The sequence below is a fragment of the Podarcis melisellensis genome, assembly GCF_964234715.1.
Source record: "Podarcis melisellensis genome assembly, chromosome: 4".
Taxonomy (NCBI): Eukaryota; Metazoa; Chordata; class Lepidosauria; order Squamata; family Lacertidae; genus Podarcis; species Podarcis melisellensis.
Window position 1 is genome coordinate 87,531,537 of NC_138531.1, and position 27,322 is coordinate 87,558,858.

At 47.9% G+C, this 27,322-nt stretch overlaps 2 protein-coding genes and 1 long non-coding RNA gene across 6 annotated transcripts in view; 2 read left to right on the forward strand and 1 right to left on the reverse strand.

Moving 5' to 3' along the window:
- Positions 1–11,794, forward strand: part of MTMR2 (myotubularin related protein 2) — a 45,890-nt gene extending 34,096 nt beyond the window's left edge. Inside the window, exons 14-16 of one of the 4 annotated variants that reach the window (XR_014168023.1) lie at positions 1,734–1,910; positions 3,153–3,426; positions 11,704–11,794. Coding sequence is in view for 2 of the 4 variants with exons in the window: in XM_081909836.1 (XP_081765962.1) it covers positions 1,734–1,910; positions 3,153–3,314 (339 nt within the window). In the remaining 2 variants the exon portion in view is untranslated. The other 3 variants (XR_014168024.1, XM_081909836.1, XM_081909837.1) reach the window with 3 other exon arrangements.
- On the reverse strand, positions 8,630–27,100 carry CEP57 (centrosomal protein 57). Its single transcript, XM_081910245.1, has 11 exons — positions 27,000–27,100; positions 23,838–23,997; positions 20,432–20,611; positions 18,177–18,298; positions 17,263–17,379; positions 16,080–16,157; positions 14,568–14,684; positions 14,221–14,301; positions 13,065–13,291; positions 11,735–11,879; positions 8,630–9,962 (listed from the first exon to the last, which is right to left on the reverse strand). Exons 1-11 carry the CDS (start codon positions 27,027–27,029, stop codon positions 9,756–9,758), a joined length of 1,464 nt encoding a protein of 487 aa, XP_081766371.1. The 5' UTR covers positions 27,030–27,100; the 3' UTR covers positions 8,630–9,755.
- Positions 18,495–20,038, forward strand: LOC309369422. The gene is made up of 2 exons (XR_014168117.1): positions 18,495–18,765; positions 19,416–20,038. It is a non-coding gene; the product is annotated as an uncharacterized lncRNA (long non-coding RNA).
- Positions 27,101–27,322: the final 222 nt, after the last annotated feature.

Here is a 27,322-nt window from a genome sequence, read left to right on the forward strand (position 1 = left end):
GCTTGCTTCGCAAGACGACAGCCCATAGGGAAATCTCCGGGACAGTGGGGAAGCGCAGCGCGTCTTCCCCGCTGTCCTCGGACCTCCTCCGAAGCCTGGCGGCGGGGCGGGGACACCTCCTCCCGCCGCCGGGCTTCGGAAGGATGCCTCGATGCCGGGCGGTGGGGCGGGAAAGCCTCCCCCCGCCGCCCGGCATCGGAACGATGTCCCGAAGCCGAGCGGCGGGGCGGGAAAGCCTCCCCCCGCCACCCGGCGGGGTAGGAATGCCTCCCCCCGCCGCCCGGCGGGGCAGGAACGCCTCCCCCCGCCGCCCGGCTTCGGGGCGGGAAAGCCTCCCCCCGCCGCCCGGCATCGGAACGATGTCCCGAAGCCGAGCGGCGGGGCGGGAAAGCCTCCCCCCGCCGCCCGGCATCGGAACGATGTCCCGAAGCTGGGCAGCGGGGTGGGAAAGCCTCCCCCCGCCGCCCGGCTTCGGGGCATCGTCCCGATGCCGGGCGGCGGGGCAGGAACGCCTCCCCCCGCCGCCCGGCTTTGGGGCATCGTCCCGATGCCGGGCGGTGGGGCGAGAAAGCCTCCCCCCGCCGCCCGGCATCGGAACGATGTCCCGAAGCCGAGCGGCGGGGCGGGAAAGCTTCCCCCCGCCGCCCGGCATCGGAACGATGTCCCGAAGCCGGGCGGCGGGGCCGCGAAGCCTGGGCACGCTGGCAACTCTCCGCAAGGAGCGCTCCCGCTGCTTGCGGAGAGGTCCGCGAAGCCTGTCCTGGACCTCTTCTGAAGGCAGGCGGGGGGCAAAAGTCTTTGTCCCCCCTGCCTGCCTTCCCAGGGGCTTTTAAATCGCCCTGGACAGCGGAGAAGTCCTCCGCTGTCCCGGGCGATTTTAAAATGCCGCCCGCCAGAAGAGGTCGGGGGAAGGCGGTTTCCATAGGAACGCATTAATTGATTTTCAATGCATTCCTATGGAAAACCGTGCATCGCAAGACGAAAAACTCGCAAGACGAAGAAATTTGCGGAACGAATTAATTTCGTCTTGCGAGGCACCACTGTATCTGAAGAAGTGTGCATGCACACGAAAGCTCATACCAAGAACTAAATTAGTTGGTCTTTAAGGTGCTACTGGAAGGAATTTTTTTTGTTCTGCCAAAGGATTGATATTTTGGCAGTATTCTTTTACATAAACTCTGTAGATGTCCCACTCTCTGGTAAATTTTTCATCTGTAACGTCTTGTAACCTTGTTGATAGTCTCACTAGTTCAGCGTACTCTCTTAATTTATTTTGCCTGTCTGATTTGGATGGGGTAACCTCTCCCTTCCAACCTTTTGCAATTAGAATTCTGGCAGCTACTGTAGCATACATAAAAACTCTCCTGAACCTTTTTGAAATTTGAAGGAAGGCTTCAGGCTTTTTAGGGAAAGAGCATTTAAACATTTTCCTAAGTTCATTATAAATTGTTTCCCAAAACTGTCTGATCTTTTTACAGTTCCACCACATGTGGATCCATGTGTAAAGGCTTTAATAAAATCTTAAGGGGAAAAAGAAATAAATAGAAGATCCACGCCTCTTCTACAAAGCAGGCGGTAGACAACATGGTGCCCTCCAGTGACTCCTGGTCAAGGATAATGGAAGTAGTAGTCCTAACTCTGCAAGTTGCTAAAACTCCCCAGAACTGTGCTAAGGCATACTTCTAATGTGCCACAAATACAGTAAAGCATCCGTCTTCCCTCCTGTTTTTCAGGGCCTTCCCAAAAAGACGGTTTCGCTGTGGTCTTATATAAACAGCCAGCTCGAAGACTTCACCAATCCTCTCTATGCCAGCTACACCAACCACGTTTTGTATCCCGTGGCCAGCATGCGCCACCTGGAACTCTGGGTAGGCTACTACATCAGGTGGAACCCGCGAATGAAGCCACAGGTAAGGTGACTGGGAGGAGGAAAGGGGTGAAAACTGGGGAGGTCAAAGTTTCTCTGCATTGCATGCTTCTCAGAGCCTGAGCGCATGCTCGGGCGGAGAGCCGCTAGACAAGAATCTTGCTTGATCCAAAGGCTGGCGCCCTTGCCAGACATGATTAACTATGGGACGCAGGTGGGTGGTGCTGTGGTCTAAACCACTGAGCCTCTTGGGCTTGCCAGTCAGAAGGTTGGCGGTTCGAATCCCCGTGATGGAGTAAGCTCCTGTTGCTCTGTCCCAGCTCCTGCCTACCTAGCAGTTCAAAAGCACACCAGTGCAAGTTGATAAATAGGTACCACTCCGGCAGGAAAGTAAACGGCGTTTCCATGCGCTCTGGTTTCCATCACGGTGTCCTGTTGCTCTAGAAGTGGTTTAGTCATGCTGGCCATATGACCAGGAAAGCTGTCTGTGGACAAACACCGGCTCCCTCGGCATGAAAGTGAGATGAGCACTGCACCCAATTTGCCTTTGACTGGACTTAACCGTCCAAGCGTCCTTTACCTTTTTTAAAAAAACCATGGTTTACATATTATTGCTTCACTGTGTTATCTCTTTTTTCTTCTTTTCTTTGTGTTGGAAAGTTTTATTGAGACTTTTCATACTGCATTGCAATAAATAAAGAAACTAAGCCAAAAGAAAAACATGAAAAGAAAAACACAAAGTCTAAGGTAGATCTAAACTCTTATCCCACAGAGATAGAGCTGGACCCTCCCAGCTCTCTTACCTGGGATCTTTCCCAGTCTCTTACCCTGGGAGTCTTCCCTTCCCTGTCTCTCACACAGGGTTGTTTACCAACCATCCACTACCTCCATCTGTGTGTAGTCTCCTTGCTAACCCAGACTGGCTTATAAAAACAAGAGCAAAGTAAAAGAAGAACAAGCAAAAATAACAGAAGGATAGAAATAATCAAGGGATGGAAAAGTTTTGTTTTTTAAAAAAGGAAGAAGAGAGAGAGAGAGAGTGGGAAACAAAATTTAAAAGAAAAACATTAGAAAAATTTCCATTCGCTGTTTACATTTAAAAAAGCCAAATACAGTTGTTTAAAACTTTCAAGCTATGTACTTCGCTGGGTTCTGGGCCTTAGTTCTGGCGTTGAAAATAGCTTCAGGGCTAAAAATAGCTGACCTCTGGTCCAAATGAAGCTCCTACCTGTGGTTCTCCTCCATCTCCCAAGACTTGAGTGTGATGCTTCCTGTCTTCCTGTAGGAGCCGCTGCACAACCGCTACAAGGAACTCCTGGCCAAACGAGCCGAGCTCCAGAAGAAGGTGGAAGAGCTCCAGCGAGAGATCACCAACCGCTCCACTTCCTCCTCTGAGAGAGGCAGCTCTCCTGCCCAGTGTGCCACCCCGGTCCAGACTGTGGTATGACGCAGCTGTGCAGACTCTTTGATTTGTCATCTCTCCAGAATCGCGCGATAATGGCAGCTTTTCCAGAAATGGAAACTTCAAAAAGAGAAAACTTTGCGAACTTAGAAAGCAGGTCAGACACGCTATTTATTACTCTACGTCCCTGCACCAGGGTTTATTATAATGTTTATTAAGGATGTAACACTGCAGGAAGCGAAAGCCTTTTTTCTTTCTTTTTTTGTTCTGCTTATTGTCGTTTAAAGGCGTCATATATAATTATCTTACTCGGGGGCGTAGTTACAAGGAAGCTTGCTGGCACAGCCTCCCAGGACGAAACCAGAACACTTGTTCATTGAGCTCAAGTTGTGAAAGCGGTGGTGTTGCTTTGAAACGGAGAACGTTGCTCTCACACCGGAAGCTGCAGACTTCAAACAGTGGTATGAGCACACTCCAGCTTGCATCATTCTGTCCCCTCCTCCGCCATCTGATGAGCTGCTCCCAAAAACTCAGAGGAACCTAAGCAAATGGCAACAACAAAGAACTGCATTCCAGAAAAGGGAAGAATTTGGAAATCTTGGTCTGCACAAAGAAGCAGTTGTGCTCATTTGGTTTCCAGACACCGTCAACAAAGGAGCTTGTCCCATTATTTGGGAGGAAATCCCAGTCTCATCGTGTTCTTAAGGCAGTGCTTTGCATCCTTTGCAGCCTTTTTGTGCCGCCAGTGATTCCCCAAGCAAAGGTGACAGCAATCCATCTGGCGCACGGAGTGCCATCTTTGTATAGGTATGAAGCTGAACACAGTTTCTGTGACAGCTTTGTATGGCAGGTTCTGCTCCTGCACGGCCACCATATTTGCTGAGGGATTTTTGTAGCCACAAAAAAACCACTGCAGGCAGCTGCCGTCCACGGGTGGACCATGAACAACAGTTCGCTTGCCCCCGCTTCAAGAGGCAACATCAACAGCTAGCAAAATTTATCCGTTGGGGGTTGTCACCTGAAAATTAAACTCCCTCTAGATTTGGAAAAACGAAGAATGGCTCGCTATAAACAGTTTAATTCTCATCATTTGGGTTAAAACAAAACAAGGGAGCATCGTCACGAGGCTTTAGAGCTTTACATTCATTAATATCTGGGTTCTACATGCTAGCAATTTGCTGTTAAATATAGTTAACCACGTTCCAGTGCTAAAGCAATGCCTTACTTAATGGGAGTAGAAACGTCATGTTATTTGAAAGTTCCGTTGAAAAGCATTTCCATGTTGCACCCGCGTCCCCCTTTTGGGACATTCTCCAGCCCCATAAGTTGCAGCAGCAAGAAAATCATCATTCCCTACGACACAAATATCAACACTGTCCTAAGGCAGGGGTGGGGAACCTGTGGTGTTCAGATGTTGTTGGACCACAATTCTCATAGTCTGAGCACTGGCCATGCCAGCTGGGGCTGATGGGAGTCCAACGACATCAGGAGGGCTACGGGTGCCCCATCCCTGAAATAAGGGGTGCCACGACCCATAGTCTTCCAGTTCTCCTTTGGTTTCTATTGCTATTGGCAAAGGGCACATGGGGAGCTATGAAGCTTGCCAGGAGTATGTTTTATCTTTCCTGACATCAGAAAAAAAGAGAATAAATCATGTACTTTGGGGAAAGAATTGCACCCACACACTGACACACACACTATGTCAATGGTGTTGGATAAGGTCTCCTTTCGGCATGGGTTGGGTTGCGGGGGAAACGTACTGGGAATCGCATTGTGAAGTGTTAGGCTGTGGGTGATGTGACGTTGCTTTCTGATGGTGGTCTCTGTTTCTTGGGTTCTACCGCGTTGTTCCAGTGACTTGAAAAGGGATTGGTGTATTTGTGTGTGTGTGTATGTTCTGGCACATCCCAGTCGTACTGCTGTAGCTGCCTCGTGTTCAGTGGTGTGCGTGCAAACACGGGCGTTTCAGGACGACAGAGCGGAGGATTGTGAAGTCCCACCTCCTGCACCAAAGCAGCCACAGCTTTCCGGTGTAGTTTCTCTGCTGGGTGAGAGAGACACCGCTTGACATTATTGTGCCGATGTCTTGGTACCGGTTTGGTAAGGTGTGTCTTCAGCCGAGCAAACATAAACTATAGGTTTTTGAAAGGGAGCAAAAACATCCCCAAACTCAACTCTGTGGAAGCTGAGCCTCACCTTTACTAATTTGGGGGTGGGGGCAAAACGTAAGTGCTTCACTTAGGGACACCACGGCAGTGTGAATTCCCCAACTCTGGTCACCGTGGCCTTTAAAACAAGGATGGGGAATGCATGGTCCTCCAGCTCCTGTGATCTTCAGCCCTAGCTGGCCCAGCCAAAGGTCCAAGATGATGGGGGTTGGGATCTTGCTCTCTTAAGAATTCCATGTATGCATGCAGGGTGCCTTTCTCGGCCTGCACAGAGATCCATTGCGGCTCCCCCAGGTCTGTGCAGCGTACACATCGGCTCCCTCTTCCCCCTTGGCTGCGCATAATGCTGGACATTCTGCTAAAAGCTCTAAAGGGTCACCAAATGCCTCTCCACCGATGGTGCTGTGCGCAAGAAAACAAGTGATTGCATTGTGATGGGCGGGTGCTTGCTGCCTAAACCCCCAACCCATCTTGAACCCATTTTGTTTCCTTGCTTTTCCTCTCACCTGTCTAATGCCTTATAAACAGGTGAGCTCTGCCAAGCCAATTAGCTTTTTTATCCTCCATGCTCTTGGAAGAACCTGGCATGTCCAACTCTTGCTGTTGTGCCGGGGTGAGGAGCCCATGGTCTTTCCGATGTTGGACTAACAGCTCCATCACCCATCCTTGCCGATGCCCCTGTTTTGCCATAAATCATGTTTCACCAACCTTGGATCCCAGGTGTTAGGTAACAGCCCACATCCTCCCCAACCAGCATGGCCAATGGGTGGAGATGGTGGGCATTGTAGTCCAGCCATGGGTTCCCAACCCCTAAGCAACAGCAGGAGTTGGGCATGTCCACACCTTCAGGTTCAAGCAAGACTGTGATGTGTTTCCAAGTACAGTGGTACCTTGGTTTGAGAGCAGCCCTGTTTACGAACTATTCGGTTTACAAACTCCGCAAAACCGTAAGTAGTGTCCTGGTTTGCGAACTTTACCTTGGTCTAAGAACGGAAGCCGAACGGTGAAAGGGCACTGGCAGCGGGAGGCCTCATTAGGGAAAGTGCGTCTTGGTTTAAGAACGGACTTCTGGAACGGATTAAGTTCATAAACCAAGGATTAAGTTCATAAACCATAAACGGCAGAAATTATGGAGGGGACACCACATTTATATTTCTGGCAGTGTCTTCTTCATCAGTGATGGAAGCGTTTGCCTGGGTTTAAAAGGTCGGGAGAAGGGGGAGCAGGGATGGTAGACCAAACTGATGTAATCGCCGTGTTGTGATACTAGGCCCAACCTGGAACTGCTAAAAGCAAGGCTGGTGGGAACTGGGAGCTCAACATCTCAAGGTCCCTAGGTCCCCAATCTAGACTTTCTTGGCCATCATGCCTCTACTTTTACTGAATGTTCCCAAGTGCGCAGTTTACATGCTGAAAAGCACACCCTGCCTGTAACCCAAATGTGTCTTCAGGATCTTTCTGAAGATGGCCACAGCAAAGTATGGCATCGCTCTGACTTTACAATGTAACGTAATCCTGTTCCTTTCTGTTACTTGCCGGCATTGGTTTCTGTTATTTGGAAGCAAAAGGGTGCAATTATTTATTTGTGAACGGACGGTGGACGTTGATTATGACAACTTAGGGCACTGCAGTTTGCCTAGGGTTGGTGCATACCTGCAGCTGAATGAGGAGAGCGGATTGTTCCACTTCAGACCACAGGGCAGGGGGGCAGAACAGGGTAATTTTCTTCCCTATAAAAAGCTCCCAACAAACTAGCAAAATGTGGGGGGAATGGGCCTAGCTCAGGCCATGCTGCGCTAGGGTTTTGTTTTTAAACTTTGGTTGCTTTTCCATACAACAGAGCATTTAAAACATGCCATTTCCTTCACCTGCAGTCTGAAGTGGTACAATCTGTTCTACCATTCTGTTCTCTATTCGGACCAATGGTGGTAAGGGGGACTCTGTGCCAGTTCAAATCTTCCTGGACTCCAGTTCCCATCAGCCCCCGCCAGCACAGCCACTGGTCGGGAGTGATGGAAGCCGTAGCCAAGCAGTAGCTGGAGGCCACGGGTTTCCGATTCTTGTGTAGAGCAAAACCTACTCTGCAGGCCCTTTACTATATTAGGTTGCCCTGGGTGGCGACTTTCCTGTGTATTACTATTTTTAACATGATTATCGACTATGTATTGTCTCAAGTGGAAAGAGCTATGATAAACAAAGTACCAAAATGTTCTCTTGCCGTTTCTTGGTAGTGTTTCAACTGTTTATATGGTCAAACTTGGAACGTACAAGAACAAGCATATTTGCAGGGTTCCAACCCTTCCAAGGAACTAACCAGCAATTGCACATTTAAGACTGGTGTATGATTTAGGTTTTTATTTTTTAGCTTTAAAATAGCGCCTTATATTTATTTATGCATCAGTCTTCCGTGGGGCTTCTTGTGGTCTCCTTTCCAAGGGAGCAATCAACATTCAGGTGCTTCCAAGTCGCTCAAGGACAAATGATCATCTGATGTCACCACTAACATGACTGTACAGTACAGCTGTCACTTTTTCTGGACACGTGGGAATTTGCTTAAGGTAGGTACTTTCTGTATCTGAGCTCAATTGGTAGGGAAACTAAGGTAAGGTGGAAGCAACTTAATTGCAAATATATCTCAAAGTTGGCACACCTGGTTTAACATTTTGCATTCCACTGGCTTAAGGCTTGAAGGGCCAAGAAGGGATTGGGACACAACTCTTGACAAAAGGAAGGGCATATTCGATTGCTTTTGATTTGCTGTGGCCTCGTTCCAGTTCATGCAGACAGTCCTGCCATGACGGAGAAACGGCTCAGGGAGACCAGGTGACGCACGACACTCCCTGAGCAGCGGGTCCTGCTGCTATTCCTCAGGGTATCTGAGCAGAGATGGCAAAGACAGCATTGCCCTGCTGTCTTCTCACAAAGGAGGGTGAGGGAGGGGAGCTTGCAGCAGGTCTATAGAAAAAAACAGTCAGGGGTCCTTGCTACCTTGTTTTTGCTCTAGCAGACAATGAGGATTTTGCATGTACTGTCCAGTCTCACTGCAGGAAGCACAGGCTATACTTCAAATACGCAAAAGCATCAATCTCTGAATGCAACCGGCTTTCCAGATTGGTTTAGAGCATATGGATCCCTGAGTTGCATTGGTACTTGTAAAGTGGAAAAGTTCAAGAGAAGCTGTTTTCTGCCTAATTTATTCAATTGGCAAGTTGCCTTTATTGGATCCCAATCAAGCCTCAAAAAGCACAATTTTTGAGTCATCATTCCATTCCAACCATTGGAAAGACTTTACATTATTAATGTAATAAATAATATATCTCTGTGCATGTGTGTGTCTATAAAAATCCATAGTGCCACGACAGCCACCAGATCTACTAGTCCAGTTAAGGATAAAATTATTAAAAGCCAAGTTAAAAACCAGCTGCCAATACCAGAACAGCCATGATGGGAGGTGCCGTTGTGTGTGGTATTTTTTTTTTTAAGAAACACATTTTGACTTCACTCTTCTGCAAGGAGAAAAAAACCAAGAGAGAAGATACAGACAGCTGTTCAGTTCCTCTTTGAAACCACATTATTAAGATTCCAAGGATGGAAAAACACTGAAGGAAGCATCCTCAATTATAAGCTGAGGTAAAAGCCTTTAGGTAGTCAACTGACTATTGAAGAGGCCACTCCTTACAAAACTTCCATATTTCAAAATGAGAAAGTCTTACTGAGAATGTTTGAACATCTGAAGTGGAAAATACCCAACACCACACATAAAGCAATTTTGGGGGGAAATGCAGGAGAAGGAGCAGTTTAAGGCAGAAGACAAAACAATGCATTTTAGGAGAGTTGAAAGGTAATGTAATAACACCCTTTTTGTGTCTTTCACCCCACTGGCCAAGACGGCAGTGGACATTTTTGAAGCAGGGCAAAGGCCTGCAAAACTTGCATGCCGGAGACAACTATGCCTCCATCATACCCTCTTCTGTGGAGGGGAGTGGGAAAGAAAATCACTATTGTCTGCCTCTAGGCTTAGGAAAGAGTCGCCCCTGGTGAGCAATTAGATTAATTGCTTGAGTTGTAGGGTAAGGAGAATACAATGGTTCACAGCAAAGGGATTGTTAATGCGCTAAAAGAATAATAAGGGTTATCTTATTTCTTCCCTCCCCACCTCCTGCATCAGGATTAGGGGCTGTAATCTGATCAGGCCCACAGGTGGGGAATGAGGGGCTTTTGTTTCGAAAGTGCAGCCCGGCCAGAAAGGCAGCTGAGATTGGAGCCAGCAAGCCGGAAAAGGTGCAAAAAACAACAACAATCACACACGCAAGACGCCTCAGTAGTCCCAACTGTTGTCATCTTTCTGAAGGGAGGTCTGTATGCTTTGCATTTCCCTCAGCAACTGCAAACTCTTCTTGCCCTGCTCTCCGGGTCTCCTCTTCAGGCCGGCGTCTTTCACCCGGTTGACCTTCGTTTTCACTTCGCAGCCTCTGCTTGGCTGCTGAGGACAAGAGAGCCTGCCTTCCCTCTTCTGCTTCGCCAGCTGCGAGGTCAAAAAAGGAGAAGGGGAGAGGGCATTTCAGAATGGCCTGCTTTTTACCTCAGGGATATTCTTCCTTCCTCCAATCCCCTTCACCAACTCTGTGGGGAGAGAGATTTTTCTTCTTCTCATCATCGAGAAAACTATATTCTATACACCTATTATGTTCTACAGTTATTCTACCATGTTGTGAACAAAATCTGCCCTTTCCCCCTTATGGGGTATCCAGCACACGCAGGAGAAGAGGAGGACCCAGAAAAATGGCTGCAAGGCCTTATAAAGACTTTTGAAATTCCCATCCTGTAGATCAGGACCACCCCCAGAAACATCATACATACATCACAGAAGGGGTGTAACCTAAGACCACCCCTCTGATACATCACACCTACATCACAGAAAAGGCGGTCTAAACAGAAATTTAAATGTTGTTTGTCTCTTGTCCTTGATTATCTCCTGTCTGGCAGGTTACTTGATTGGATTTCCTGGGTAGCCTGGCCAGTCTTTTGTAGTGATAAATACTTAGTTCCTGGGCCAGGTCACAGGCTCACACCCTATTCAAACAGACATATCCTTAAGACAGGATTTGTGAAGGAAAAGACAATGGGGAGGCTTTTCCATTTTGACCTTGCAGAGAAAAGATTTGGTCAGTTTAGGAATCAAAATGGTTCCAGGTTGGCCTTCCTGTGCTGATCTATGTATGTGCTTGGTTGGTACACTTATGAACATTACCATATATCTAAGATAACCATAACATGTTTTTTTTCCTCATAGGTTGTTCTAGATGTTATTTTATACAAAGTTGGACCCATTGGTCCATGTAGCTTAGCACTGTCTACTCTGACTGGCAGCAGCACTTCAATATTTCAGTGGTCATAGAATTGTGGAGTTGGAAGGGACCACAAGAGTCTTTTAGTCCAACCCCCTGCAATGCAGGAATGTGGAGCTCAAACCCACAAACCTGAGATTCAGAGTCTCGTGCTGTATGTACAAAATGAGCTATCCCGGCTGTTCTACCTGTAGACTGGACCTTGTGCATGCAAAGCAGATGTTCTACCGTTGAGTTGCGGCTCGAAGCCACCCTGACATTCATTTTTAGGTTTTTTTAAATTTATTTCTCAAAAAATTACATACAGCTTAATGGAAAAACAATTATCTTAAGTGGTGCATATTAGCATAAAATACTCATCAATGGACCAATTCACACTTTGAAAGGTGGAATAGAAGTGCATTAAATCGGAGAAGGGGAACCTGCAGCCCACCAATGGTGGAGTCAGACCCAGCCAGCATGGCCAAGCAATGGGAGTCGAGTCTGAAAACATCTGGAGCTGCTCTAATCAGAGTAGAGCAGGATGGGCACCTGTGGCCCTCCAGATGTTGATGGACTACAGCTTCCAGCACCCCAGACCATTGGCCATGCTGGCTGCTGCTGTTGGCAGTCCAACATCTGGAAAGCCACAGCTTCCTCCATCCCTGGAGGAGAGAGTACAAGCTCAGATGTACCTCCTTTATCAGTTGTACATTTGCCTTGTGCAGGGATGGCCAGCGGGGCACTACATAATTCTTTGCCACCACCTATTATAAAAAGCAATCGAGCTGCTCAAAAGTTGTGGCATCGTCGTTCAATCTGCGGTCCTCTAGAGGTTGTTGGACTCCAACTCCCATTGGCCCCAATGGTCAGGGATGATGGGAGTCGTAGTCCAGCATCATCTTGGGGGGAGTGACTGTAATGATTCCTTCTTTCCAGGTGCCAGAACTCAGGCAGAAGGGCAACTCACCCGCGCCCGATGCCTCTGGATTTTACAGATCTGTTCTGCCTTGGCTTCCATCTTCTTCACCAGCCCTTCCAGCTCCCTCTCAAGGTCTTCTCTTACGGCAATCGTTGGAGCCTCATGGATGAGTTTTACCAGCTGCTGGTGATCGCTTACATGCAATAGAAAGATTCAGGGCAGGGAGCGGATTAAACTTGCTTTTTGCTCTCTAAGAACATGCTTCATATACATTTTCAGAGTCGCTTTGCAAGTAGAGGACACAATCCAAATTCAAAATCTAGAGCTGTTAAACCAGCGACAAAAAATATTATTTTTTCGACTGGTTACCAGGCAGATGAATAAGCACATTTACCAACATAAAGGGTGTTTGCGATAGATTGGAGGAAAACAGAATTGGTGGATTAAGTTGTCGGCTATCCATCATCGTTAGGAATGGCAGGGAAAGAGAGGAGGCTACAATGTGACCAAGAAGTCTGTCTTTAAGTGCGTTTGCATGGGGTGGGGAGGCAAACCCCCAAACAGATGCTTTACTGTAGCAAAGCTACCATTTTAATAGGGGTTCTTCTCAGGGGCAGGATGGTCCTATTCTATGATTTTAGTCAACTTCCTTGCAGTAGCATGTCACCTGGGGCATGTTTTCTTCTTCTGGACATCACTTTATTTGCTTTGCCCCCTCTCCAGTTCCAGGAACCCAATAAGAGTGTCTCTGAGTGTGTGCAGAGTGCCTTTTCTTCGCCAGCATATAGAGGCCCTTTCCCCCAAACCATGCCCACCTGCCCTACACATGACATCATCTGTGATGTCGTAATGGGTAGGGACGCATCTGCAAAGGAACAATCAGAAGTCTTGAAGCGTGCTCCCATTATTCCTTGCCAAGCGGGGCTAGCTATCAGCAGTGACAGCAAGCCCCGGAAGAACTGTTCATGCTTTGGCGTTCGCAAAGCAGGGCTTGCTGTGTGCACAAACATTCCTTTGCATTGCCAAGCTTGATTTCAAGTCGGCAAAGCAAGGCTCTTCCAATCCAGCCTGCTCACAAAGGAAATACATTATTTTGGGTCATCTGGGATCATTGTGATGTCTGGTGATTGGCAGGTGGGTAGCCCCACCCAGCTGTCAAAACGGCCCTAGCAGTTTTCTTTTGACACTCCAAGGCTGAAATCCAATGCTCCTCTCCCTGAGAGCAAGCAACACAGACTTTGCTTCCAGCGACATTCAGATAGAATTGTGAAGGGTGACCTGCGCTTCTGCTCAGGGGGTCTGTGGCGTGGCTACCAGAATCGAGAGTCACACAATGGAACACAGAAGATCCGCAAGGCACGCAAGTGTTTTGACTCACAAGCTCATCTGCCCAAGTTCGTCTTGCAGCGTCAACAGCACCTCGGAAAGGTCTCCCTGGGACGTGGAAGAAATGGAAGAGCCCGAGTTCCTCCTTCCTCTGCCCATCGGCTTGCTCAAGGGGACATTGCTGACCACGCGCTCGTTGCAAAGGGCTTTCGAATGATGCTTCATGAGGTGCAGCACATGCTGAACGTTGGCTCCCACGGAGTGGCTGGGGCTTGTGGACTGACAGTAAAGGGAGGGGAAAGGTGAAGAGGACAAAGGTGACCTGGGGAATTGAACGCTGAGCAAAATGTACCACGGATATGCATCAGTACCTATAACGCTGGTTAAAATGCTACAGTGGAAACTCGGGTTGCGAATGTGATCCGTGCGGGTGGCACGTTCGCAACCCGCAGTGCCACGTCTGCGCCCGCGCAGGTTGCGATTCGGCGCTTCTGCACAAGCACAAAGCATAATTTAGCGCTTCTGCGCATGCGTGACTGCCGAAACCCGGAAGTAACCCGTTCCGGTACTTCCGGATTTCGGCGCGTCCATAACCCAAAAACACGCAACCTGGAGCGTCTGTAACCCGAGGTATGACTGTACCGAGTTAGAACTTTGGGACAGGAAATTAAGGGGAGCTGTGATAGCAGCCTTCCAATATCTGTGCAGAGCCTAACTCAGGGAGGGTTTGAGACCCACAGCTGGGCGCCTTCCTCTGCCCCAGCTGCAACAAAACATGTCTCTCCCACATCAGTCTCTACAGCCACAGCAGGAGCTGCAACCATCCAACGGCTTGCCCTCTCCTCCAAAGACACACTCCTCCACCATCTCCAGAGACAGATGAATGCCAGCAACATGTTGTGCAGAAAGCGGAGAAGAACCAGTGGGTGGAAAAGACAGCCGATTTCAGCCGAACATTAGGAGAAACAGTTGTTTGCCCGTGAAAGAGACTGCCTCTGGGGTGGTGGCAGGCTCTCCTTTGCTGGAGATGAGGCACAGGTTGAGCAGCCAGCTCTCAGGGATGCCGTGGTTGCAAGATTCTCCACCCCAAGCAGAAGGTTGGGCCAGGCGACTTCTAGGGTACCTTGAAACCCCATTTCCTAGTATTGTCTCTGAACACAGAGCCCTCCATTCAGTTATCAGGGCTTGGGAAGTCATTGATTCCTTACCTTTCCAGCGACAAAAGGCACATCCCCCAGCCGTAGCCTATAGTGAGGCTGTGCATGGCAGTGAACCATTCCAGGGTCATTCTGAAAAGAGAGAAGAGAAACATGCACATTAGGAGAAATTAAGTCAATCAAGGGTGGCAACAAACGGTGGGAGGAGCCAGAACTGATGATAGGCGAAACTACAGCCAATAAAGAGCAGAGTCTGCAGCATTGGGGGGGGGGTTCCCACCGCTGTCCCTCACCTCCACCCCATCTATGAGGGCTGCATGAATTCAGTGCTTTATGTGGATTATGGGCCACAGGTAAACAGGGATGCAATCTAAGCTCTTTTAGCACCAGTGATGTACCTTTTCCAGCTGCTTTGCTTTCTTCTTGATCTTCTTTGGTTTCAAAGGTTCCACCAACACCACAGGCTGTGTTTGTGCTTCCAGCAACTGTCTGTTCTTCTCCAAACCAGTCTGAAGCTGCCAAGATAAGCCTGGGGATTATTATTATTATTTTCTTTAATTCAAAATAATAGAAGCTGAAGTTGGGGGGGGGGCGGTTTGCCAGCTAAGGCACAGCCCACAGATGGCTCAACCCAAAGATGTTGCAGGACTCCCAAGTCCCATTAGCCCCAGCCAGTATAACAATGGTCAGGGGATAGGAACTGTAGTCCAACAATATTACAAGGGCTGGAAGCTCCTCATCCCTGACACAGTCCAGAAGTGCTAAACACATTCAGCCACAGGCACCCATTTGTTGAGGAAAGTGTTAATTCCTCCATAAGCTGGTAAGAATGTTCCTTCCTAAAACGCAGCTGCAGAGGGCTTGCGATTCCTTATCTCTGCTGCTATGCAACATGGCATGTAGAGCCGGCCTACGTAAGAGGCCCCCTTTTCAGCATTCCTGCATGGAGACGAATAGGGGAGAGAAACTGTGGAGATGTGCAGAGATACAATGAAACTGGTGGGAGAGAAATTGAAGATCCAAAGGTTGTTGGAAAACTGGACGAAGGACAGTGTAGTTGCAGGACTTTGGCAATCGGACTTCATTCTTGCTTTGTGGAATTGGTCCAAGCAAAGATTCTGAAAGCTAAAACCCTCTCTGGGCTCAGAGAGAGGGGGTTCTTCTTAAGGCAACTGTTTATAGGGTGTGTATAGTGTGTCTTGTGTTCACTGTGCAAAGCATTATTATTAGATATTCATCCCAGCCCTGGTTTTCCCCATCAAAAGTCTAGCCTGCCCTTGGATGGTACCAGGGCCTTATATGGGAACAACCCAGAGCTGCTATCCAAACTCCTGTTCCATTGCTTCTGTATCAAACTTCTCCCGACCTGCTGCCCTCCAGATGTTGTTGGAACTCCAGCTCCAGCTCCAGCAGCTCAAGCCAGCATGAGCAAGTGTCAGGGATGATGAGAACTGTAGTGCAAATTCAGGCACTAGGCTGGAGAAGTCTACTTTGTGATGGAGGCATGGAACTGATACACAAATCTCTATATGTATACCTACTGCATGTGATTGGAGGCATTTGCATTAAAGGCTGGAGATGGGGGAGTTCTATCCCAACAAACTGGATGTAGGTTTTCAACTAAAAATGTTTGCAGTGTCGTAAAATTAATAATAATCTGCAGACCGCAATAACTGGCCCACCATCAGGCCTGCAGACAAGACCTTATGCTACCCAGCAGCTTGTGTCTGGACATATTCTTGCAATCTTCTGAAAATAAATTCTACCATGACTGTAGCCTACACACAGAATGAAGTTTCTGATCATTCCATGTTTCTGCAAGGAGGCCTCAAACGCATTACAAATCCTACATGCCCTCAGGAGTTCTTTCCTCTGCAGAGAAATTCAGGCCACAAATCGGAAGGACTTGCCTCTGCTGCTTTTTCCTGCACCCGTTTCCGCGCTTGTTCTTCCTCCAGGAGCTTCTCTTCCAGCTCTTTCATTTTTTTCTAGTTTAAACAAAAGCAGAACCTAAAATCACCCAACAGCCAATTGAGTCTTGCCTCCTGCCTCCAGCAAGGTGTCCCGCAGGCAAAGATCTGTCTGGGGATAGCCTGGTTCTAAACCCACCCTTTTTCTTTTAAAGGGAAGACATAATCTAGCCTCCTTTTAGGGTTGCTGGGGAGTAAGATCTGCTCTGACCTTTCTGGAGTAGAATACCAAGGCAACGAATACATAATAGAAACAGATCTGGAGACTACCAGAGCTACAACTCACAAACGTAAGAGACATGGCTATCTATGCAGTTATATTCAACCACTAGGGGGATCCAGAAGAGAACTAAATTTACAAAAATCAAAATAGGTGGCATGATGGAGGGGGGAGGAATCTAAATATGAGTGTACAACACACACCATATTAAGCTAAATAAATGTGGCATAGCATAATTTTGGGGCTGAGCTAGGTTTTCTTGCGAGCAGATTTCATGTTTTATTGGAGCAGAATTTGGGATTCAGAGGTTCTCATGCAGAACACTACAGCAGCAGAAAAAATCTAAACATTACCCTATTTGGTACGGCTGCCATCTGACTGAAGAAATATTTATATCAACTCAATCAAATGAATTTAATTGATTTCATTTGCATATGAATAAAAGAAAGGATAAAACATATCCCAGTGTTTAGAACACAAGACGTGCCATGCTTACCTTTAAAATAGCAGAAGCACAATACTGCAACTTTCAGACTGTTAACCCTGTAAAAGGTTTTCTGGGAGTAAGTCCCACTGAGGTCATTTATATATCTCTGCTCCAAGTTCCAGTATAAAAATTGAGTGGATTCAAACGTTAAGGAAGTCCTTCTTGTATCAGACCAATAATAGCCAGCCAGATCGTGTCTAGAAAGCCCATTAGTGGGGCATGATGATGACAGGGATGTAGAAAGTTGTGACTCTCCCATCCGCCCCAGCCAACATGGCCAATGGTCAGGGATGATGGGATTTGTAGCCCAGAAACATCTGGAAGGTCACAGGTTCTCCATCACTACATTACAAGAATGCTGAGCATCCACAATGAGCACAAACCTGGTCTCGGGCGTCCAAACGAACACAACCTACCTCTGCATGAGACTGCATTGACGTAAGCCTTGCATATTCTTTCTCGAGCAGATCCAACCTTTCCAATTTAGATGTCACATGTGATTGATCAAGGATTCTCTCTCTTTCTAATGTGGCCTGGAAAGAGGAGGAGGAAAGTTATTCATGGCGTGGGGAGGCAAGAAAGATGTGACGGGAAGTTTCAGAAACTGAATTTCTGCCTGCCGCTGAAAAGCACAGGGGTAGCCAACAGCAGTAAAAGTCTGCAACCCTAGTCAACTGCAACATCTCACTAAAAAGCAGCAATATAATGGGAGAAAAGTGAAGCAGTGTGTGTGTGTGTGTGTGTGTGTGTGTGTGTGTGTGTGTGAAGCTCACAAAAGGCTCGTGTCAAACCTTTTAATTCTAGGGCTGAATATTGTGACGTTTGAGACTAGGTCCTATATCATGTCAACAGCAGGCCCCAGTAGCAGATAGGGTGGCAAAACTGTTCAATGAAGGGGAATAGTTTTCAAGATCCGCATGATGGCAACCCAGTCCCACAATGTAACCTAATAAAAGCCTGGTTGGGCCAGACTGATGGTCCACCTACTCTGCCATTCAGTTTCCCACAGAAGCTGACCAGATGCCACATTTGAGGAAGCCCAAATGGTGGACATGAAGAGGCAACAGCTCCTCCGGTTGGAATTCACCTGCAGTTGATTTTCAGATGCACTTTGATACTGGAGGTAGGGAATACCCACCAGGACTAGTACATCTTCTCTGAAATTTGTCTCACTCAGCTTTGAAAGCCTTCTAAGCTTGTGGCCATCACCACATCTTGTGGCAGTGAGTTCCACAAGTGTGTGTGTATAACCCAGATGTAATATGGCTGTTGGCGAAATTCATAGAGTTTGCATTAAGAAGGTCAGATGACACCAAGGCAGACGACGTACCTGCTTCTGCAAGACAGTGGTCTTTTCGAGTTCCGCCTGTGCAATCATTTGTTTCATGTAATCCAGCTGCTTTTCCAGAAGGCTGCAGCGAGTCTCGGCACCTGCCAGCTGAGCTGCCAACTCTGAAAGAAGGGCAATGAGAGATGGCTAAACCACAGAGTTAAACCACAGAGCCTAGGGCTTGCGGATCAGAAGGTCGGCAGTTCGAATCCCTGCGACGGGGTGAGCTCCCATTGCTCGGTCCCTGCTCCTGCCCACCTAGCAGTTCGAAAGCACGTCAAAGTGCCAAGTAGATAAGTAGGTACCACTCTGGCGGGAAGGTAAACTGAGTTTCCGTGCGCTGCTCTGGTTCGCCAGAAGCGGCTTAGTCATGCTGGCCACATGACCCGGAAGCTGTACACCAGCTCCCTCGGCCAATAAAGCAAGATGAGCACCGCAACCCCAGAGTCATCTGCGACTGGATCTAATGGTCAGGGGTCCCTTTACCTTACAGCCCCAATGCTAATAATGGACCCCATGAGGACTATACAGGTTGCAAACTATGGGGTACTGCCAGCTGTATTCAGGGTAGACTCATTGGTGGGCCTAAGTTTGTCGTGTCCGTCAATTTCAATGGGTCCATGTGGGACTAACAATGGATACAACCCTACTGCTCAGAGTAAACCACTAATTTTTCAGAAAAGTCCAACCTAGGTCCATTAATTTCAGTGGGTTTGCTCCATGAAGAATTTAGTTGGCTACAGCCCCAAGCGACTAGTAGACTAGGCCTAGGCAATTTACTGATACGGTTTAAAGTTAAAATCACAAAAGCGATTTCAGACTGGGCAACGTACTTACAGCCAGCACAGCGCACTTCCCTCAGGCACCTGATGCTCGTCCCCTCCCTCCCTCCCCAGCCTAGCCACTGGCCTCAGGAGTGGGATTTGCTTGTCTGCCAGCCAACATCTTCATTTTCTTTCTCTGGCTGTGCAAGCGCTGGCAGGCTGCCTCCTTCCGCCATATTGGCAGTATATTACGATGCTGGGAAGCAGATATTGCCCAGCCCTACAACAGAGCAAGGACAGGTTCTTCAAAATTCTAAATGGCCCAAGAGATGGAGTGGAGGAAGAACTCATCTGAACACCAAGGGGCAGGTAAGATGCCATACGTACGTGCAGCAGATATATACTATGCAGAGCCCAAAGCTGAGATACTCAGACCACCTGCAGCTGTGCCTCAACACAGAAGAAGCGAGCGGAGAACGAGCAGCAGCTGAAGCACAGCCATACTCCCAACTTCAGCCGTATGCTGACAATGGGAGCCATACAAAGACATCTGTCAGTTCCACAAGAAGTAAGAACAATCAGGTATCATGGTAACTAGAGGTTTTTTTGGAACTGGGCTCTGCATTCTAATTCCATGAGGCTACCAATACAGTAAAGGCTCCTGGATAGATCTCTTCAACCTTGCCTTAACGACACCGATTCTCCAACACAAGGGTTTTCAAACTGTGTTTCAGGGTGATCCGGGATTTCTTGGAAGCTTCTCCTGAAGGAGGAGGCAGGCAAGCTCCCCTGAAAGGCAGCTTGCTCATCACAACTGATCCTCCCCTCAAATGTGCATCCATGTGGTTGTGTAGGATGAGCTCAGCATGCTGAGCTGGGTTAGGCATCCTGGTGCCCTTCAGAAGTCCTGGGCTACACCTCTCTTCGTCCCTGGCCATTGGTTATGCTGACCAAGGACAATGGGAATTTATAGCCCAGAAGGTCTCCATGGCAGTTGGCTGCCCACCCTTACTTTAAGTGAACAGCTGCTACTTGCAGAATAATGATCTTTTTGGATCTGAAGAAGGTAACATGCAAAAATAAATGGTTTCCCCCACCTCTTTCAGAGCATCTCAGCTTTAGGCATCACATAGCATACATCTGCCCCAGATAGACCGGGAGTTGGATCGTTGGAAAACATTTCCAGTGCCAGAATCCTCTTCAATGTACCAAAATGCTTTGGACTCTAAGTTTTTGGACATTAACCTGTTTCTTCTACCCCTTTGCTTCTTGTTTCTCCCTCTTACACACATGCCATAGGGTGCATAGAGGATCCTGATAGGCTCACATGCTGTCCAGATGCACAGGTTTGCGGGGGGGGGGGCATGTTTCACTTTGGACAGCTTACATATTGGGTCATGGGAAATGACCTCACTGAATAACTTAAGGGGGCTCATCCAAACACCCCTAGGATTATTAATTTGTAGTTGAGCAAAGGAGACATTTGCATACCTTCATTTTTCCTGGACACCTCAAACTTTGTCTGCTCTTTTTCCATCAGCTGTTCGCCCAGCACTTTCTTATAGTCTGAGGTTTCCTTGGCCAGAGATTTCACGCTCTCCTCTGCTTGAATCCGTTCCAGCTCCAGCCGCCGTATTTTCTCTTGCAGGTTCTTCAGAGCTGAGAATATTGCTAACAACAACAACAAGGCTAAATACAATTAGAACCAGCTATTAATGAGCTAGCGTGATGCAGCAGATACAGGGTTGGATTTAAGACTGCAGAAAGCTGCATTCAAAGACTATTCAGCTGTGTGTGGACCTGAGCAAGTCCCAAGCTCCCTCCCTAACCTATTTCACAAGGATGGCCGTTGAAGCCCAAATGGGATATGCTGATGTATGTTGTTCCTAGGCTATACATCTGATGAAGTTACAACAAAATCCAGTTTTCTGTGAATCTTAGATAGTGTGGTGTGTTTCGTTGCGCTTACCTGATTGGTGTGGTGGTTGTGAGGTGCCCTTATTTCATTCTCCAAATCATCTCCCAAGTACTCTGCAGCCTCCCTGGGTGTCCGCTCTCCAATTAAAGGTGGCTCCTCCCATTGCGCTTTTGTCAATCAGGACGTGCGGGCAGTGAGGGAGGCTTAAGGAGTGCTGGAGAAATGGTTACTGGAAAGGAAAGCATACATACCGCCCTTGGCCACCTTCCAGCAACCAGGTAAGCTCAAAACACAACACCCACCCAAATTCTAAAGGAATGATAAAGTACTTTGAAAATGAGGCAGAAGAAAAGGAGAGCTGCTTTCACAGAGGAAAGAAATTTTTCAATAAATTGGATGGATATTGGCACAGCCTTACATTTGACTTTTGGCACTAAAGGCCCTCAGCAAGACCTTCCTGATATTATATTGCTATTGCTCCTTCCCTGGAACTTTTGTTAATGCAGTGTTACTCAAACTTGGGTGCCCAGCTGTTGTGGGACTACAAATCCCATCATCCCTAGCCAGCAGAACCAGTGGTCAAGGACGATGGGAACTATAGTCCAACAACAGCTGGGGACCCAAGTTTTAGAAACACTGTGTATGTTCTATGCTTTTTTAAGTAAAAGTATCTGGAACTGGACTCCACATTCCCAAATCCCAGTCACATTTGAAGCAGAACTGGCCCTGAACTTGAGAGTCAGCATCTAGCCACACATACAGCATCAACACCATAAAATAATTCCCAGAGAAAATATTTGAGCAAACAGACCTTCTGCTGCCAAGGAGGAAAACAGAAGGCTACCAACACTGTGTGAATTCAGTTCCCCAGGCTCTGACATCTGGCAGAGCTGAAAGGAAGTCTCATCAATAATTAGCAGACCCACTTCTCTGTAATAGCCAACGGAGCTCCTTGCCAGCACAACCCACATTTAATTAGCATCCACTTCAAAAAGGAAAGGAAATTTAGATCTCACAGGGTAGTTTTAAGCTCTGAGTTTCTCAAATGCTATCTTCACCTACTTCTCCAAGGTCAGGGAACCTGTAATTTGACTATTCCCACCCAACTGTAAGAAATGAGTGGACAGGATGTTATGTCTGAGCCAGAGACAGAAATGGGAAGAGTGATAAGTATGAAGGTTGCCTTTGTACTGTAGCCTCGTATCTTTACCCTCACATACCCCTCTGCCCTCCATCCAATCAAGCCAGAAGCATGATCAGAGTCCAGTGACACATCCTGGCCAGTCAAAAGCACTTAAGGAGGGTGAAAAGCTGGGAATGTGTGGGCTGCGGCTCAGTAAGTATATGGCCTGGACAAGGGGAGTCCCAATGGTCATAAGACCCTACCTGCCCACGGACTGTCTTGCCAGAGTGATGCATGCTCTGGTTATCTCCTGCTTGGACTACTGCAGTGCACTACCTTTGAAGGTGACCCAGAAACTACAACTGATCCAGAATGCAGCAGCTAGACTGGGAGTGGCCGCTGAGACCACATAACACCAGTCCTGAAAGACCTCCATTAGCTCCCAGTATGTTTCTGAGCACAATTCAAAGTGTTGGTGCTGACCTTTAAAGCCCTAAATGGCCTCAGCCCAGTATACCTGAAGGAGCATCTCCACCCGCATCGTTCTGCCCGGACACTCAGGTCCAGTGCTGATGGCCTTCTGGCGGTTCCCTCACAAGAAGCAAAGTTACAGGGAACCAGACAGAGGGCCTCCTCAGTAGTGGTGCCCACCCTGTAGAATGCCCTCTCATCAGATTTCAAAGTAATAAACATCTATTGGGCTTTTAGAAGACATCTGAAGGCAGCCCTGTTTAGGGAAGCTTTTAATATTTGATGAATCATTGTATTTTAGTATTCTGCTGGAAGCAGCCCAGGGTGGCTGGGGAAACCCAGCCAGATGGGCAGGGTATAAATATAATAATATGTTGTTGTTGTTGTTAAGGCCTGAAGGGTTGCATTTGGTCTCTGGGCCTGACATTCCCCATTCCTAATACAGATGCAACAGCAGATTCACGTAGGACTCCCAGAAATCTTCACAAGAGAGCAGAAATGACAAAGAAGCAGGCCTGACAAATCTCTTTCCGCAAACCATTCCAGAGAGAGCGCTGCTCCAGAAAAGGGCTTGTTCCACAATATGCTTCACTTCAGAGGGGGGTGGGGGACATGGAGCAAGGCCTGTTAGTTTCTGTTTCCCTCACTGAGCAGCAGCTGCGAGTCATGGGACTGTTTTCATTCCACAGTCAAGTTACTGTTGGATTCTCATGGGAAAGGGAGACTGGATGGGACGTTCACTGGTTTCCTGTTTCTTTGTTCTGTCGTTTCTTTGTTGGAGTTGCTCTCTGCTCTCAGAGAGGCAAGATGTATATTTGTATGCTCTCAGCATAGCTTAGAAATAAAGAATAGCAATGTAGCCATACCTGACCTCATCCTTTCGTTTGCGGACTCTGGGATTATGCTCTGCTGGGCTCAAGTCAAGATGAGCCGTATCAGCTCAAGGGCCGGAGCTGAATAAACTAACAAGGCCTCCCAAAGTCACATTGAAAGAACATATGGTTTACTGGTTGAAGTAACCCAAAGATGCCACTTTCCTTGGCACTGGGGAGTTGGGAAGCAAGGAAGAAACAAGGGTCAAGAATAAGCCTAGGGGAGAAAGCAACCCATTGTCAACTGGTTCTTAAAAACCCACAAGGACCGTATTTTTACGAAGCCAATGCATTTTAAAACAATCCACCTTTTAGTTTTCTTCAGATCAGCTGATAAGATTTTATAAGTCATTAAAAAAAAAAAAAAACAACCATGGGCATCCCACCCCCCTCAACAAGGGTAGTGCTTTCACACTGATTTGAGGGTTGTGAACCTTCCAGACGGACATACAAACAAACAAACCACAAACTTATTCCCAACGCTACCCCAATTCCTCCAAGTCAAATTGTTACCTCTGCTGTTACTCTCTGGATATGCAATGACTGGCTTGGCAGGAGGTCGTCGCAAGTCAGCGTTAATGAAAGGTTTGTGCCTAGGGTACTCCGTAAACGATGCTGCTGAAAGCCCATCTGTGAAGGATGAGGTCCTGTGACTTGTAAGGAAAGCAGCACCCTGGAAAGAGGTGGAGATGGTCAGTTGAGCTGTCTGATACACACAGAGGATGCCTCATCAGTCCAGAAAGACCAATATGAGTTTTCAGAGTGCAATTAGAATGAGCGTCCAAAAAGCCTTTGATGAAGAAGTAGGTCTTTAGGAAAACCTAAGAAAAAGTTCACCACATAGCCAACAGGAGCAGCATGACAGAAAACACCAAGCAAGTGTGGCACAGTGGTTTCAGTGGCAGACTAGGGTCATGGAGAATATTTAGAATCATAGAGTTGGAAGGGACCCGAAGGACCTAGTCAAATCCCTGTAATGCAGGATTCTGCAGGTGTCCCTTACGGGAATCGAACCTGCAACCTTGGCACTACCTGCACCACACTCTAACCAACTGAGCTAGCCAGGAAACTTGCACTTCAACTCTATTCAAGTTTACTTGGACTGAAGTGCCACCAAGTTCAACAGAACTTACTTTCCTAGTAAGTGGATTTTGCAGGATATTAGAGCAAGATTATGTATAGAATTTTGAGCTCCTTGGAGGAAAGGCAAGATAGAAAGGTAATCAGAGATAAGAGCTGGCCAGGAACATTATCCTGAGTTCCCCGGTGACGGGGGAAATGCAATCAACAAACTTGACCCGTGCTATGACTGTGTCCCTCAACCCTGCCTGCTCAGAAGTGTCCAAGCAACTTCACATTGATTCCACGTTGGCTTGTAGGTGGCCAAATCTGATCGCCTCTGATAAATAAGTGTCTAGTCTAGGTGATCAAGCACAGAAGAGTTACAAAAAGTTGATAGTTCTTTCTTTTGGACTACCAATGAGGTACATGTGGATGAATGGGCTACGAAGCCCCTTAGTTCGTCTCATTTGCAAGTATGATTGCAATTAAACATTAACAGTCAAATTGGGCATGGCTACAATTGAGCTGCCATGATCACGCTTTCACTGTAGCTATTTTTCAACCCCTTTGCCTGCCTCCTACACACCCTCAGTGAATGGCTTAAGCCACATGGCAGAGGGCAGCACATGCATCTTTTATGGCTTATTGTCCATAACCTGAGTCCAACTTAAGTGATAAATGCTTAGTTTCCGTATGTTGCTCAGCTGGTCCCTATGCAACACTGTCACTAAGCTTCTCTCCTGGAATACGAAACTGGAGACTTACAAGACAGGGGGGTAGATGAGAGAAACTAATCAGAATTATTCATTCTGCAAAAGAACTCAAGCGAGTCCCTGAACGCATGCAGACAATACAAAGAAAGAGGTAGGAGGCTGAGGATTTTTAGTAGTCTGACCCTACAATCTTAGAGATTCCAGAAAGGACTCAAAGGGAGCATAGCTCCCAGCTGATATAATTAGAGCATGGATCCATGGGTCAACCCTATGAACACTTACTTAGAAGAAGAGGAGTTTGGATTTGATATCCCTCTTTATCACTACCCGAAGGAGTCTCAAAGCGGCTAACATTCTCCTTTCGCTTCCTCCCCCACAGCAAACACTCTGTGAGGTGAGTGGGGCAGAGAGACTTCAAAGAAGTGTGACTGGCCCAAGGGTCACCCAGCAGCTGCATGTGGAGGAGCAGGGACGTGAACCCGGTTCCCCAGATTACGAGACTACTGCTCTATCTTGTGGCTCTCCAGATGTTGTTGGACTCCAGTTTCCATCGGACACAGCATAGCATGGCCCATGGTTAAGGCTGATAGGAGTTGTAGTCACTCTCAGCCAGACTGACTACAAGAATAAAACACCAGGAGCCTACAGGTGTGGCCCTGAATTCTAATTATTGGAAACCACAGGAGATGAAAACACTCTTGTGCTAATGTTCTGCTCACTGGTTTCCCACGGACATCTATCTGGTTTCCGACTGTGATAAGAGTATGCTGGACTAAATGAGCCACTGGCCTTTTTCTTTTAATTTTTAATTCATTCATTTATTGAATTTATATACCACCTTATACCCGGAGGTAACCATAGTTTAACCATACTGTAGTTTTAACATTTTCTATTTCAACTCCCTCCTCCCTATTTCTGCGGTTCCTTACATTTATAAGGGCTGCTGGCCAGACCCCGCAGATCCTTCCTATGTTCTTAGGGACATTTGTAGGGCATTTGGAAAAGAGATAATAGGAGAGTAAAGCAGCATCAGTACGGGGACAATGCAATTTTGAAAGACCAGGGGATGGCCTTCTGTGGTGCAATGGGTCAATGCTGTTAACCACAGCGATGGCTGTGGGCCGGATTCCTGCATTGCAGGGGGTTGGACCAGATAACCCATCTCTACAATTCTATGAGCACCTATGTGTGGACCATCTAAAACGAAGTGAGGGCTTCTGAGCACGCAGGAAGCTAAGTGCAGAGTGTGATGGAGAGAACTTGGAAGATATCCAAAATGCGATGTGAGATGCTGTGGAAGAAGCTGCGGAAAGGCGAAAGTTCAGTGTTAGAGAGCAAGTGACCTTCTGCAGGTGAAGGTGCCCAGTACAGTATATATCCAGTACAGTATACCCAGTTATGGTGGGGAAAGGTCTCAAATACCAGGCTTGGAAGCGGGTGCTTAATGCCCTGCAGAGCCCCGACTATTGATCTCCGGCAAATACTGCGATAAGGGTTTAAATCACTCCCTTGGGTGGCCTTGCGCGCCAGTCACACTTTCTCTCTCAGCCCACCCTACCTCATGGGGTCGTTGCAGGAATAAAACGGGGAGGAAGAGAAACTCGCCCGCCGCCTTGACCTCGCGGGGAGAAAGGCGGGCTACAAATGCAACAAAATGAATACTGTTGAGAGCTGAAAGGGCTCTGGGTGCGTAGAAGGGCTCGCTTGGCGATCCTCCTTATACTGTGCCAGCGCCGAGGATCCGCGAAATTCACCCTCGCGGGCGAGCGTGCCCCTGCGCATGTATAGAGCGCCTTCATCCCCCCCCCCAGCAGCCGCGCCCAACCTCCCGCGCGGACGCAAGGGAAACCAGAGGTGGTTTCAGGGCCTGCCGCTCCATCAGGCTCCCCTCAGGGCTCACCGTGTTCTCCAGATCCCCCGCCACCGCCATGTCGCAAAAGGGCGCCCACGGAGGGCGCCTGTCCCTTTAAGGCCAGCGGGGCCCGGAGAGCGGAGGCTGCCCCACAAACACCGCGGCCGCGCCAACAAGGCCACTCTGTTGAGTGGCATGTGAAGCAGCCAACGGAGCCTCGCCTCGGCCCGCCCAAGAGCAACATGTAACCGCCCCTCCCGCGTTGCCTTTTACGGCGCGCTTGCGTCACAGAGCCGCGGCGGTGATGGACGCCCGGATTAACCAATCAGAGTTGAGAAAGAAGAAGTAGGGTGGGAAGCAGCCACAGCAGG